Below are 16,526 nucleotides of genomic sequence, written 5' to 3' on the forward strand. Positions count from 1 at the left end.
AGACAGTGGGAGAGCTCAGGGCGGTGGTAAAAGGGAGGCTCAGAAGGGAAGAGTTTGGTGGATGCAACCTCAGACCGCGGGGAGTGTGTTTGTGTGTTTCGCTCCCTGGAGCGGCGGTGACTTAACGATGCCATAGAGATGGGAAATGTTCCTCACTGCCTAGATGGGTTTTGACAAGTGGGGGATGTTAAAAAACAGCGTAGACTCAGGACGAAAAACACAGCCCGCTGTAGCTGTTGGCAAAACGGCTGGACTCTTGTTGTTATTACTGCCTCTAAACGTCTGCCGTCTGCGCCGGCCTTTACTTACCGGACAGCTTCTGAACAGACGTGTAAAGTCAGCCATGAAAACAGATGTTTTACTCCGGAGGTATGCGTCCTCACACCCTCCTCCGTGGTGGGTGCTAATGAGCAGCGCTGCAGAAGAAGTTTCACGCAGACAGATGATGCAGAGGAAGGACAGATAATTAAAGAGTCGATGGACAGGGGAAGGCAGTCACATGGACGTGTGAAGGTGAAATGCAGCTTCCAAAACATTTTCTTCTTCTGAAAAACATCAAACACACTGTTTCAAATTCCAGTCAAGTTTCAAAGACATCAATACAACAAGAAAACATGTTTAAGATGATGCACTTGACAGGTTGGATTGCCTTTTTGCTGTAATGATGCAACTAAAAAGAAACAGCAGTTTTCATGGGTGCACTTGCCTCTTATTATAGAGAATGTGTAAATATATCTTACCTTGCCCTCTTATAAGTTTTTTTTTCTTACATATAAATATTAGCCACAAATATCATTTTGAAAACTGGCAATGAGTTTTTTTTGTTTTTTTTTTCAGTCGCCTGAATGAATTTATAAAAATTACTCCAAGAAATTAATGGTGACTCATTCAAGAGGTCACAACATAACCAAAAAGGTCATCTAAAGCTCTGGAGGCCTCACATGGCCTAGTTAAAGTCAGTGTTCATAATTCAGCAATAAGAAACAAACTGGGCAAAATGGCATCCATGAGAGAGTTTCAAAACACCCATCTCATGTTTACCAAAAATTAACCAAAATGTTTTGTATACCAACAAATCAAAATGTAAATTTTTTAGGCTGTAAACTAACAGCATTTTAGAAACACTAAGTTACACAGATGGTCAAACATGGTAGTGGCAGTGTGATGATCTGGGGCTAATTTACTGCTTCAGGACCTTGATAATCGACAGTAACTGACAGAAATATAAATTCTTAATTAAGTGCAAAAGGCAGTTATTAATATAATTAGATGTTTAGGTCAAAGTTTATCAAGAAATAGCCAAATAATTTTCAATCTTTCAATAATGTTTCATGATTTCCTGTCTATTGAGATGTGGTATTAAATAATAATAAATGAAGGAGTGAATTTCTAAACTGGGGTTTTCAAACTGCAGGCCCTGCATACATATACAGAATAAAAACAGGCAACGTCTGTGCATATAAGAATTTATTTACAAAATACTTTTGTCTTTGAAACGCCTCCTCCCAGGGAACAGTGCATGAAAATGGGTCAGTGCAGTGCCTTCTGGGATTCCGAGTTTTTACCATTCTCTTTTGGTCTCTGTCTTTTTGTTTTCCATGGCTGGACCAAACAACAATATCCTGCTGCCGACAGTTTTTGCCCTCAAGCAGACTCGCTGTGCAGCAGGGTAGTGATCTAGTTGGCTTCTTCTCTGCTTTTAAAAGGATGAATGTAAAAAACAACAACATTTTATTAGTTTCACCACATTGAAGTCCCTGTTCCACGTGGTTCAATTTTGTCGACAGTGATTGCCAAGCTGTCACATCATTTAGGCTGGGAAATATTAAAATGCATCAAAATGCTGCAAGTGCAACTTCAATTAGGGAGGCCAGAGGCCATTAATGGCAGAACGAGGCCTTGTTTCAAAATGCTCCCATGGAAGAGAAAGGAGCAGAGATGTCAGCTTGTGGTGAAAGAGTGGAGATGTCAGCCAAACACCCGCTGCAGTCCTCTCCCAACGTCAACAACTCTAACTCAACCTTTCAGCAAGCGCACACACGTGTGTTATGTAGCGTTTGCAGACAGAACAGAGGATACTTTTTTTTTTTTTTTTTTCAAATGCAAATGGACAAGTATGGCCAAAAGAAGCGCGACCTGCTGTTTAGCCTGAGCACAGACCATTCCCGAATCGCATTCAGAAGAAGCCAGATGGAAACCAGCTTTTGGAAATGCGTTTCTGTGGGCACAAGTAAATCATAAATAAATATTTTTGAGTTCCTTTTTATACAACTGCGTCAGCGCAATTAACTTTTCACATAATGATTCATAAAACGTTGACAGGAGAAGACGATTTCCTCCCTTAATGAGGCCGGCTGGTTCAAAGGGCTCCCACATGCAAATGCTGCCAAACTGGTCCCACTTATAAACAGACTCCGACTCGATACTGGTGAGCAGACGGCTTTTTTCTTCGACTGCACTGTCAACACGTGTGTGTGGGACCGTCCCATGAACCTGATTTGCCTGTCAAACGCTTTTGACCAGAACCACATGAAAATAAACCAAACTTTTGCTTCTAGACATGAGTCACTACTGTATGTGCGATGAGCGCAGAAAGGTGTGCGTGTGTGTGACACAGCAGCGAGCCAGCACCGTGACACACTCCATCTGTCTCAAACTGGAGACAGACATACCTCTCCTCAGCTTCCCGTTTTCTATTAAGCGGAGAATTTTTTACTTGTTGAACCCGGTGCTCCTTTCTCCTGTGGTTCATCTTGTTTTGATCTTAAAATAAACCTGAAATCATTCTTGAACACAAGCGTCCACAGGGCTCGCGGTCTCCATGGTGCCGACGCAGTCTGGAGGAGTCTAGAGAAAGATTCAAGTATTTTACAGAGCTGCATCCACCTATACATACACACAAAACATGAGTTCATAGTAAACCTAAGCAACGTATCCATTGTAATACAATATAAACTAAGAAATTTGAGTCTGGAACGGTTTGCAAATCAGTATTTCCACAAACTGCATCTTGCTTCTTTCCAGTCCCTCAGTTCTCATGCTTGGCCGTGTCACTCCTACCTTATTACACTCCTTTCTCACTCTGTCACGATTATTGTTCTGCGTCACATTTTCCAACCTTTTCTTTCCTCCCTTTTCTTTTCTAAATGCTGCTTGTATTTCTCTCTGCAATTTCTATTTAGTCTATCGTGTGCTCATCCTCTCTTATATTTCTTCTTTTTTCCAAAACAACTTGCCTGTGTTTGTAAAGTCTTTCTTCATCTTCTTTAACTTTTGTTTACACCTATCTTCTTCGTTACCTCTGGATCCTGAGGCCTTTCCTCTGCCTTTTTCTTATATTTCTCTCCACGTCATTGAATTCATCTCCTCCCCTCACTGCGATCACTCTTCCTTCTCACAACTCTCTTTTTCTCTGTCATTTGTATGCAGCTGTCTCACATTCCAATTCATGAGTTCACCACAAGCGGATTTAGGTGGTCAAAGGTAACAAAGAATCATCACGTGCCACTCTCAGCATTCTTGTTTTTCCGTCATCAGGTGGTACTTTTGTTTTAATTTCATTCTTCCTATTATCCATGTGCTTATATTCTTTATTTAAACAAACAGTTGGAGGGAAAGTTGATTTCAAATCATCTTTGTTTTGCCTCTGGTTGTCTTGACAGCTCAAACTTTGAATAGTTTTGCTCTCACAAGGACTTTGCATCAATCAGACTATGAAGAAAATATCACAGATTTTTTTTTGTGTTTTGTTTCATATTTCTCTGACATCTTACATCAGACTCTTGTTTTGTATTTTCGTGACACTATTTATAAAATAGCTGCAGACAAAAATGATGATGTGCGTGTAGCTTCCTCTGTACATCCCTCTTAAGAAACCCCTCTGTATAATGTTATTTATATACAGTACAGACCAAAAGTTTGGACACACTTTCTAATTGAATTCAATGAGAAGGTGTGTCCAAACGTTTGGTCTGAACTGTATATGTGAAAATCTTGAAATCTGGTCTCACATTTGGAAAACAAAATAGCATTCTGCTTTTGTGACTGCTAGATTTTTAAGTGTTGGGATGGAAATGATTATTTCCACTGTATACCTGTTATACAGGTTATATTACCACATAATATAACCTGTATTTTAATATGTTGGATTCCTGGTTCAGATTCAGGTATCCAACTTCTTTCACAAATATTAAATATGATAGATATCATATCAGAAGTTTAATATCAGTGAAAGAACCTGTCACTATGACCCCCATCATGCTTGACAGCTGGTACAATGTATTTAGGCATAAAAACCTCACTTCGACTTCTGTACTTCTTGTCTTGTTCTTGTTTAACTGCCCACCAAAACGCCTCCCTAGATAAAGGTTTTGCATGCCGATGCTACTATTTTCAGTCAAACGTGAAGGTGCTGATTTGTGAGCAAGGGCTTCTTTCTTGCTCCACACCCTCTCAGTTGAGTGTGCGAATATAAAACTTCCTTCACTGAGGATGACAACAGAGGCATTCAAGCTGGTTACAGACTTAAGTCCCTTTGTTGTTTCTGAACATCCCAACCAATTTCCTTCCATTTCATGGTTACAGTTTGGGACTTCTTCTATGTTTGGTTACGTAGGGATGCATCCAAACGTCTGTTTAAACGTGTTTAAACTGATAATCTTCTTTAGAAATGGTTCCAAAAGAGAGATCGGTTACATGAACGATTCTGCAGACTTTTTCTGACTGTTATTCAGCTTAACTTCAAACTCCACAAGCTGGAGTCAATCACAGACGCAAACAAGACGTCGTGTTATTTAGGTATTTTATAAGCTTCAGTACCACATTACGATATGGAGCTGAAATTAAGTATATATTTTATCCTGAATCAAATTTTGAACCTAACTGAATCGGAGAAAATCTCCAATAAATTTATTTAAAATGTATTATTAATTGATTGCCAAGTTGATCATTATACCTTAGCGTAATATCAAACATTACATTTAAACTCTTGCAAAGGCAGTTAAAATTATTTCCCTTTTATTTGGTTTGTCTTGATTTGTTTTACTTGAAATAAAAGAACAACATAATGCATTCTCTAAAGTTTCATTTTTTTAATTCACTTTTTGTTTTTTTTAATAACACTTCTTCTGTTGCATGGTTTCCTTTCTTTCCTGTCTTTTTTTTTCTGACTTTGGACGTTAGCCGAATCGTTGTCTGGCCTTAAGAAATACACACTGACCTCACACACATTAAAATGACACAGTGATATAGAGCCAGTGAAAAGAGCAGGCCGAGATAAAATATGTATCAGAAAAGTGAAGGAGAAAAATAAACAGCTTAGAGAAAAAAAAATAAAACAGGGAGTAGGAAAATGACCTGCTTGATGTTCAGCAGTGGAGAGTGATTTCTTAAACCTTTCAAACTAGTAGTGCTCAGACACCTTCAGTCAAACAAAAAGGTCTAAAAGAAGCCAAAACTAAATGTGTGTTTATGTGCCTGTGTCAGGTGGAGGACCTACTGGTTGCCATGGAAAAGGTGAAACAGGAACTGGAGGTGATGAAAGCCAAGCTGTCATCGACCCAGCTCTCATTGGCTGAGAAGGAAGGTCATCTGACCGCCCTGCGAGCTGAGAGGCGGAAGCACCTGGAGGAGGTCCTTGAGATGAAGTAAGAATATAAAAACACTCATATCTCATGTTTTACTGCCTTTCTTTATATTAATGTGTATTTCAGCTGTGCTTTAGCATTGAGTTTTATCCATCCAACTCTACATGCACCACTTATCTTTTCATTTCCTACTGGTTTCTTAACGAGCACACACATATGGAAAACATAGCATTAAAGGTACACCGTTAAATATCACACAAATTCACATTTCTGCATTTCTTTTCTCATCTTGCACTAATCTGTCTAAGATTTTCTTAAGAAAATTCCTCAAGGTTTATTTTATTGCTGTGGTTTCAGTGGAGAACTTGTTGATTTGCTCCAAAACAGTAAATACTTTTAGCCTGATAAAACTCTGTTGAGATCTAATGATTGTTCTCAGGATGTGGTCTCTGTTTTAGTTCTTTTTTCCCCCCAGGAAGTTGCTTTTATATGTGATGATCATTTTAGCTACTGGGAATCCACAGCAAACAAAGATACTATTACTTTTTAATGCCATCTTTCAGGCTTTATGGACTGAGCATTTTGTACTGTGGTGTATTAACTTTAATAGCGAACAACCACATAAATGCTAGGGTCCACTGTTCTCCTCACAGTGTTAATAAAAAGGCTACAATAATGCCCTGTTCCCCCAAAGAAACCAACCTTTGGTTGGAAAACATCATTCGCATTTCTGAGCAGAACATATAGCGATGTATTTATGACTTGTGAATAGCATGACTTTGTTTAAAAACAAAAAAGAGCTGAAAACGGTGGAAAAAGCAGTGGTAACATACAGTATGTGACGTATTTGCCTTTTTGCTGAAATTTTGGTGAACGGGAAGTTCACCAACTTGTTGTGCCAAGTTGTACCAAAGCGTTAAGTTGTACCAGTATCCTTGACAACCGTGAGGATTTAAAGTAACTTTCCTTACTCAAAGTATATTGCAAGTAAATGTGATCCCAGATATCAGAACTGTCCAACTGAAGTGGGTGATAATATAAACTCTTCAGAAATGACTTCACAATAAAATGGTTTGGTTATTGGTATGAAATGGAAAAGAGGTTGCTTTCATTTGAACTTGGAAAATCTAAAAAAGTCTAAAAAAAAAACTAGTTGGATTTCTAAAGGATGAAAGATTCGCATCAAACCCATCCGCAAAATACACACAAAAAGTTGCCCATTTGTTAATTCCTATTTCATTCAATCAGCGTCACATGTACATTAACAACTTTTTTGAACTCTTTAGTCTCTGAGAAACTCGGCTCTGTGGTTGTAAGACATCTTGGAGAACGTGGTTTGTTCCCCCACAGTGGAGATATGGGTTCACCACTGATTGCATAATCTCATCTCAATATCTCTCTGCATGGCCGTTGCCTTTAGTGATCACAAGCAATAGTTCACAGTGAGAGAAAAGCTGCCCCACACAATTATACTGCATCCACCAAAACCTGCTTGGCTCTGGCAATGAGAATTTGGGAGATTTTGGCACAACACAGATACTCAACTCTGGTTAAACCACTAATGCATTTTCTTTGCAAATGTGGCAATAAACAGGATTTCCAACGGTTTGAGATTTATTGCCACAAAACATTGTTGTATCAAAGAAGTAATCAACCAAAGACAAAATGTCCTTGCTTTTTATGTTAAGTTTACATTGTTATTTTCTTTCATGACTTTGCCCTGCAGGACATTGCTACAAATAGAAAATCAGGAGTTTAGGAGTTTTGACTTCTGAAGTAAATCGAATGCAGCATTACGGCAGGCAGTTTCCCTTTAATACTCAGGTTTTTCCTAACATATGAAACCGATTAGTTTAATAATACAAACATTGTTATATCCTCTTCTGCTTCCCAGAAAGCAAAAGAAGATGCATTTTCTTTTGCATTTTTCAATCATATCTTGGCTATGAGCGCTATCTACTGCACAACATAACAAACCAGCTTGGTATTCATAATTTCCTGAAATCAGCTCATTTAACTCAGCATCATTAAGCCCTTGATCTCTTGATATCTGCAGTAGTTTTTCCATGTAGCTTCAGTGATCCAGGAAGATGGTGATTGGACTCAATGACACGAGCTTCACCCGACACCTCATTAACTCTCCTCTCGTTTCTTCTCTCGCTTCTCTTCTTTCATCTTCCTTCTCCTTCACTCCGCACTTTAAAGCCATCGAGATGATGCTAATGCAACAACCATGTCCCACTATCCAACTCTTCACATGATTGATTACATATGCACACACCAACACACACACAGTCATGCGCAAGCTGTAACCCAGCGTTCATTTTAATGTTGTTTTAATAGATGGGTTTGTATTTTAAGTGCTGCTGAGATGAGTCCAGCAGTCATGTATTTTCTGCAAATTTACATCCTCTCTGAGCCCTCACGGTGACATCTGATTTAGTGGAACAACACTTTGGGCTGAAATAGAAGCCGTGGAGAATATCCATGTTAGGCATGTCCTGCCTCTTAAAGTGGGCTATGAGACAATGTTTTATTGTGGCCAAATGGGAAATGAACTCTGTGATTTCATTTTCCTGTTCTGTGACCATGACATTTTCCACTAGGATTGTATTATTTTGTTTTTGAGAAGGGTTTGGTGTAGTTGGTGTGGGGGATTTTATCACCTTTTTCTCAACCCAGTGCGGTTTTTACTGGTACATAGATGCATAAATGGATTCTCTGTTTTTATATGCGGAATTGCTCCATGTATGAAAGTCCAGACATGTCCGAGGTTTCCTGTTGCAAATTTATTGGCCCATTAATGAGTATTTATGTAGCACACATAGACTTTAATAGACACTTACCTGCTTTGTTAAATACAGACCACACAGTTTTACAGGAACACACATATCCGCAATACTGTTACAAGTTGATTTACCAGAATGTTAATCAGATTTTATTTTATGTTTCCCTTCTGACCTGCTCTGAGTGGAGGGTGTGGGGTTTGTTCCTTGCAGCAGGTATGATCAAATATTTCACTGTAAACTCTCATATGGTCTTGGTTAGTTTGATTGTTTATGTTCTTGTAGACGGTTGTCAGAGGAATCAATACTCAGATACTTAACAACGCCCACCTCATTGTTTTTCTTTTCCCTTAAGGGTTAGCTCAGTACATCCAAAGTAAGCATAACTTAACAGGTTTTATCTTTATTTGTTTTTTATTCATTTCATGGAAATTATTATACCCCCGTCTCACCATTGTGTGTCAGACTTTTTCATTTTAAGAGTTTTGGTAGACAAGATGGCAGAAGAAAATTATTCTCCCGCCATCGCATTCCTAAACATTTATCACTATAGCTAACACGATTTAATCACCACATAAACATCACATGAGCTTTGCAGCTCTGACATGCCACATAAACAGCACATTTACAAACCAAATGTACCAAATAAACGTAACTGCAACTCAAACAGAAATAAGCTACGTGGAGACCATGTAGGTTTAAAACTGAAAGTGAAACTACAAGGCATTTCTTGCTCTCTTATTAGTTTGGCTACTAATTATTTGACTACTCGATAGAGCATGGAAATATCATTCCCATAATGTCAGCTGACTTAAGGACAAGAAAATCAATGTTTTTAGATTGGCCATCAAATAGCTCTGATCTCAGTTTTACAAAACATTTTTGGGCAGAACTGAAACGGTGTGTTTGCACAAGATTACCTACAAACCTGACTCCGTTACACATGTTCTGTCAGGTCAAATGGGTCAAAATTTCAACAAACTGTTGTCTGACCCAAGTCACCCAATTTAAAAGGCAATTCTACCAAATACAAAGGAGATTTACTGTATGTAAGCTTCAAAATCAGTTATTTTTAGCATTTAGCAGATGGACAGAACCTTTTGTAATCCAAATAGACCTAGAACAGGAAAGTTTTATTTTTCTATTATGTAAGAAAAAGGTTGCGTGTCTTTCACACAGTGTACGTAAATATCTCTGCTTTAGCTTATTATTTACAGACTTTTTCCCTTTGTTTATCTTCGGATTGTCCTTTTAGCCATCTCACTGATGTCTTACCTAAACATTAGTTTCTGGCTTAGGAAGCTTCACATTTAACAGTAAACTCAGTATATATTTAGTGGCTAAAAATGTTCATTCTGAGCATAAATGTCCTCATGTTGGAAGTCCTGTTTCCCCTTCTCAATGCTTTCCCCGCCTGCGTTGACTTGGCAACGCCGCTGATGGCCCTTTAACACCAAACTGCTGATTCCAGTGCTGGTTCTAAATCAAACCAAAGGACTCATTCCTTCCATTTGAACCCAAGCACTTGGTCCAAGACAGGAAATCTGGTACAGTAGCACTAACTCTTTGCTGGTCCAGACCAAAACAACTCATCAAGGGGCTGTGGGCAGCATCAAGGAAACCAACTTACCGTACCGCCATAGTGCTATTTCTGAATGTTACCCAGCACTTGTACAGTCAAAGAAAGACGTTTTTGTTTGGTCCAGTGCTTTAACATCTCATGTTAGAGTTGGAGAAAACCATCAGTTTGTCAACACTTAGTTTCAGCTTGATTACCGATGTGTGTCAAACATTTTGACTGTTTCCGTACACAGAACAAGCTGACCAGCTGGCTAACCATTTTTCTGCTGTTTGCCTTTTTTTTCCTTGCAGAAAAAAGTGCAAACATTGTGTGTGACTCCAAATAAACTCACTTTGATCATTTAAAATTTTCCCATGTTGAGTTGCATATTGTTCTGAAATTCTATTTGTATTTATATGACTGTCATTTTTCTTCTTATGCACATTTCACTCAGTTGTCTCCTGGTACTTTTCAGACGATCTGTTACAGTTTCCCTTTGAAAACTGCCTTTTTATAAATATTGAACAACTTTAAAGATTTTTCCTAGCACAAGTTTTATTTTGACTCAAAATGTTATGCATAGACATTTGATTAAATTTCCTTTTACAAATTTTTGGTAGCCATCAACAACTTATGACAAGATTCTGGCTGAATATTTAACTTGTGCTTGTCGTTGTGGCTTAATACTTTTTCTCTGGAAGATGTTTGACTTGTTTGTGTGGGAAGCTGCATATTTCCGTTCTGCTTTAAGGGGGAGATTTTAGCGGAGGGACTTCTTTCTTTCTGATTTTGAACATCTTAACCAATTTCCTTCAAACTCATGATAATAGTTTGAGTCAGATGAATAATATTTGGACAGATTTATTTAATATATTTAAGAACTTAATGCAAGTGGTCAAATATCCAGTCAGTGTTGTGCTAGAAGTTGGAATTGGGGAAAAAAAATCCACATTAAATTCAAACTTATGCTTCTAAATTTCATTCTATAAATGATTTAACACTGTATGTTCTTTAGTTATTACACTTTAAAAACAAAAAAAAAGATCCTTACAAATCACTGGAAACCTAAAATGGAGGTAGCACTTATGCCAGTGACAAGTGTATATAAACTTCTGATTAGAACTGGAAATTGTTGCCCAAATGTATAAAAATCAGAGTGTTCAGCCAGCTGTAAGGCAAGACTTTCTGCACTGCTGTCAATACACCCATTAAAATTGTCAAAGCCTTTCAGCAGCTTCTGATTTGAATCCACCAGCTGCTACACCTAGAAAGCTTTTAGAGCAAACTTAAATAAGCTGGCAAAGCATTAACGGCTTTTCTGGATAAAAGAAAAATGAATTGGCAGCATGAGATTTGTTATAGTATCACTAAAGTCCTTTAAGAAGACATTCTTCTGAGATGAGGGAGTAGCTTGATATTTTGCACATCGCCACATGTAAAAGAAAAATGTTTAAATTATTAAAGTCTGACAATATTTTTCTCTGAAGCCAAATTCGCTTTCTAGCCCCAAAAAATCGTGATTATATTTGACGGTGTATTCTGCACCAGTCAGCAGTTTCTGGTCGCTTAGCTGCGTTTCGTCAAATCTACTATTTTCAACTTTGTCCTGGTTTTTATCTGATTAAAAGCAGCCTTCGGAAAATCCATCAGGAAATCCTATCTAAAGAAAAACTCCACTGAATCACCTGTAGGAGCGTACAGTTTGAAGAATGTGTGACACTTCACAGAGAAAGAACTACTGCACAGATAGCTGCTGGTTGTCTGACTGAGTTATGTTAATGACACCGTTGCTCACATATTTCACGAGATGTGAGCAAATACGTCATGTGTTTCTGGCTTTCTCCCACAGTTAAACATGATCGCTGTAAACGTTACTGCGTTCATATATCTCATAAGAAACTGTCTGTGTACACACGGGGGCTGCTGTAATTCCTGGGGGTCTCGTGTCTGATTTCATGCCTTGCATTAAATCGGTGTAGGGTTTAACGTTGCTCTAAGGCATGATATACTATACCCAGTGTTTCACGGACACACGAGACCTTAACACACATGCACACACACGCTCATTCCCATGAAGAAATACATACCGAATACAGCTGGAAGAACACGCATCTACGCTCCTGTTTCCTCTCTCTACACACACACACACACAGTGCGGTGTGTCGTGTGGCTGTCTGTCTTTCTGCGTTTTACGAGACTATGCAAACTAAATCTGTGATACAGTTAGAGGAATGTGCTGACAGTGTGTGTGTACCAGCAGGGAAGCGGTCTAAGATTTGTTTGAATTAAAAACTCCAACTGTTCTGCTTTACTGACACTGAACACACCCCTCTTTTATGCTGTATTCTCCTTACAATGTTTTTTTTTTTTTGTATGTGTCCATTTAGCACCAGAATTTTATTTGTTTGGACATCTTGTAGTGTCTGAGTGTTTGATTAGTTGATTTAATGACAAAAGTTAAACAAAAATATTGGCTGTATTTTTTTTTTTTCAGTTGGCTGTCTTGTACCACTAGTTTAAAAAAATATTCACAGTTTTCTAATAAAAAAAAATGTGATTTTTTGTAGGTTGGTCCAAATTAACAGTATTTTGTGAGATATAAAGTCATTCATCTTTAACAAAAAAAAAATGTCCTGGTCAGTGGAAACCAAACAAATCTGATAGTTGAAATAAAGTGAAAAAGAAAAAAGCTGCAATAAATAAGTTTTACACCTTTTAAATTATGTTTTTTTTAAATAAAAAAAGGAGTTTTTTTAAAGCAACTAATGCCATTTTTGATGGTTATTGTCAGAAAGAAACTAATGTAAAAAAGAACAGCTTGGACACGATAAGATGAGAGTGAAATTGGCTGGGAAAGACGAATATCAAAATATTTAATGGGAAGTTGACGCAAGGAAGAAGAAATGTTTTTTGACAGTTAGAAAAACAGGAATGCAATGGAAACAAGATAAGAGACAAATGTCCAACAACAACTTACTCATGGTGAAAACGAACCACAGAACGGTTGAGAATGAAAAACAAAACGTTATTTATACGGTTATATAAGCAGAGGATGTACGCTTTGTACACTGTACCCTGAATCACTGGTGAAAGGATGGAGCAAAGAAGCTAAAGATGTAATAATTATGTATTTCCCCCTGACATGCAGTTTATTGGATCATTATACTTGGTATTTTGCAGCTTTAAGATCAGAGCACCAACAACTAAATAATTGACCAAGGACAGATTTTTTTGTGTTCAGTTTATCATCATTATTTTGGTGTTTTAATGTGAAGGTTTTTATGTTATGGCTAAATAAAGAACTGTTTGGTTAGTCTGAGTTGGAGACTTTTTGTTGTGTTTTCTGGTAGTTTTCAGAATGGTAAAATTGGCTTCATTACAAGTTTCAACTAAATCAATGCATGATTTTCAGGGATCAACGTCCCATTTGATAAAAACACAGGGATTCCTGTACGATTTCCTTAATTTCTCCTATAAGAAATGTGTCAACCAAACCACACAACAGAATATTGGTTTAATAGTGCAGAGCTTTGTGTAAAGCTGGACTTTAAATAAAATGTGCAGACACTCCAAGACGGCTTGCTGTCTTCAAGCTTCCTGCAGCCAAAAGCTGGGCTGATGCTTCAAGGTGAATGCTATAAATTCAGTTTATTCCTCTTGAGCTGCTCTGTTCTCTGTTTTATCTCCCTCCCATCCGAACGCATCCCTGCACCCTTTCCACTGACCCCCCCCTTCATTCCTGCTGTCCCTCCTTCACTCCATCTTTCACTATGAAATACCTCAACTCTATACATCCCATTCCCCCACAAACTCCTATCACTTCTTCCTAAAATCCTTCCATCCTTTTTCCCAGTTTCCATCTTTTAGCAGTATACATCTGTGCGGAAATGCTGCTCTGACTGGATCTGTGTTTTTCCGGATGTATTTCATCCCATCTTGCTGTGTTTGTTGTCACACTTGTCACAGCATACTGAAACTAATCAATGATGTGTGTGACTGCGTGTGTTAAAGATCCCATTTCCAGCGGCTCTGTCAGTGGAACGACATTTCCGTCTTCTGCAACCATCATCTCTGCAGATATAACAAGACGTGAGCAAGGCGCTCACACACACACGCCACACACGCACACACAACATCAGCTATACCATCACCAACAAAAAAACTGTACGCTTAAGCCTCTCGAACACACGCGTAGTAACTTCCAAACCCATTTGGAGCTTTCTCCCTGGCAGCAGCGCTCCGAGATGCACACCCACACATAAAGACACTTGCATAAAAAATGCGTCCTCCCACACAAATGCATGTACACATGCTTATGGCAACACCAAACAGAAACACATGCTCTGATCCTTTCACACAGCAATGAGCTTAATCCACATTCACAGTGTGCCAATGGAAGTCTATGTTTGTCTGTCTTTTTGAGAGCTTTATGTGACGAGAAGGGGCATGCCGTTTTGACACTTAGCCTCACAATCTCGAATCACCGCTTGCTGCTTTGTTTCCGTTTTTCTTCTGCTCTCCAACCTCGCCACTCTTACTAGTTTTGTCCTTGAGGATCGGGGCAGTGACAAAGGCTGCTGCTGTTAGAGCAACATTAATGTACAAAATATGATTTCATGGAAACTTTGGAATCCATTATTCCACATTTTATTTGCAGTTTGTGAAGGGTGTGCTGAATTCTTGCACCAATTACGTGAGATAATTGGATAGAATGTTGTTATAGGAGGCAAGAACAAGTGTGACATCCTAGAACCAAAAGTAATAAATTGGGAGAAAAACGAAAGTGTAAAAAAGGATGCAAAATAAACTTAAACCCACATGTTTTCCTCTGCTAATTGGTGGTTTTTCAAGGCACTCCACCAAACTGTTTATTAAATAGCAAGAAACAAGAGCATAATCTTTGAAACGGAAAAACGGAGCAACAGGGAGATAAAAATTGATTTGAAGACGATTATGTTGAAAAATAGCTGTCATTTTAGGTAAAGCCTGTTCATTGTTATGAAATTAAGACATTTATTTTTTTATTCCTTATTCAAAAACATTAAGGTGAAAACTGTGGTCCCAATTATTTACAATCCTGGAAATGAGTAATAAGAAAAACTTAAACTAAATCCGTATTTCATAGCAATTGCGTACTCGCACAGTGGAACCTTGTGAAAATCCAACCTTTCATTTAAATTTATTTATTCAGTAGAGGAATAATCCCATAATAAGAAGATTGGTTCAGTAGGGGTGAATTGTTGACACCTCTGCTGTTAAAGCTTTCTAAGGTTTGTACATTCATAAAAATTGGTCTGTGGATTTTTTTGCTTGATAATTCAGAGACATGTGTGGATGTGTAGGAAAAAAATTTTCTACACATGTAAAAATTTGTAAATGTAGAAAAAAAAAGGCTTTTTGCTGGCTTTTAAATAATGGCTTGGCGTCTAGATGGCGTCTAACGGTTGCTATGGAGATTTGGTGACCCATAAAACATTCATCTTTACTGCAACAGGTTTTCCTCTCTCTCCATCCGCCTCACTGTGTTGGTGTCTGGATCAGTATCCGTTTTCATCCTGTTGGTCAGTGCAAAGTTTTAATGCGCTGCTGGTTATGTTGTTAAAAACATTACGTTTTTCATCTTTTCATGTTTGTTTTTCAGTCATTATTGTCCGACCCTAAGAGGAAATTTTTCACATTTACAGCATTCCTTAGAGCACATCTGGAAGTCGCAGGTGTCTGTTACCGTGACTGGTTGCTGCTCGAGTGCTGACAGATTGTTAGCAGATGTCTTGGTATCAGTAGCAGAGCGTTGGAACGGATTTACTGTTTAGAGCCCCAGCGAAGACAAAGCTGCATCTTTAGTCACACCTCTGAGTGGGTGTGCTTGTGTGTGGTCCGCTGGACAGAGCCAGCTCCTGCCGACCATGGCTAAACCCCTTTTTTACACTTTTCTCATTAGTCACACTGTGGGTTTTTCTATATCTGCGTATGTGTGAGAGAGTCTGAGCGACGGGTAGAAAGAAAAACTGTGAGGGAGCGAGAGAAGTTTTTTTAGAAGAAAAAAGGGAGTGAGAAAAATGGGGAATGTGTCAAGAACAGATCCTCATTCTGTCATGCAGTAGTCCCACCTGCCCTCTTCTCCTGCTCGCATTCTCTTCCCTCCTTACCATCTTTGTCTCTCTGCCTCCCTCTCCCCCTTCATGTCTCTTTGATTTGTTTTCCCTCCAAATCCTCCAGTTATTTTATTCCCATCCCTGTCAGTGCTGTTTCTGTGCGTCTTGGCGTGTAGGGGTGTGTGTGTGTTATGAAGCTTCTCGTCCTCGTTTTTTTTTTAAGCTCTCTGATGTACAACAGCTCTTGAGGGGAGCTTTTCTTTCCCCTCTGGAACACAAAAACACACAGAGATATCCCATGCACCAGCTTTAACCTATTTCCCCAACACTTCCCTCTGACGGTGCCATCCTCTGACTCTGTGCTAAATCATTCATGTCCAGCCTCTATGACCCAATTCCAGTTTAGTTTAAAAGCACGGACACGGAAGAGGCAATTCTCAAAAAGATTATGCCCAAAAACATGTTGTTTTCTGTGCTTTATCCCAGGTCTTGCACAATG

General features: G+C 38.6%; 1 protein-coding gene across 11 annotated transcripts in view; it reads left to right on the top strand.

The window, feature by feature from the left end:
- Positions 1-16,526, top strand: part of LOC116736610 (ELKS/Rab6-interacting/CAST family member 1-like) — a 124,942-nt gene that overhangs the window by 62,455 nt on the left and 45,961 nt on the right. For all 11 annotated transcript variants that reach the window (XR_004342626.1, XR_004342627.1, XM_032589173.1 and 8 more), the window contains one exon: positions 5,485-5,645. Coding sequence is in view for 9 of the 11 variants with exons in the window: in XM_032589173.1 (XP_032445064.1) it covers positions 5,485-5,645 (161 nt within the window). In the remaining 2 variants the exon portion in view is untranslated. The remainder of the gene's footprint in view (positions 1-5,484; positions 5,646-16,526) is intronic.

This window comes from Xiphophorus hellerii, chromosome 17, assembly GCF_003331165.1.
Source record: "Xiphophorus hellerii strain 12219 chromosome 17, Xiphophorus_hellerii-4.1, whole genome shotgun sequence".
Taxonomy (NCBI): domain Eukaryota; kingdom Metazoa; phylum Chordata; class Actinopteri; order Cyprinodontiformes; family Poeciliidae; genus Xiphophorus; species Xiphophorus hellerii.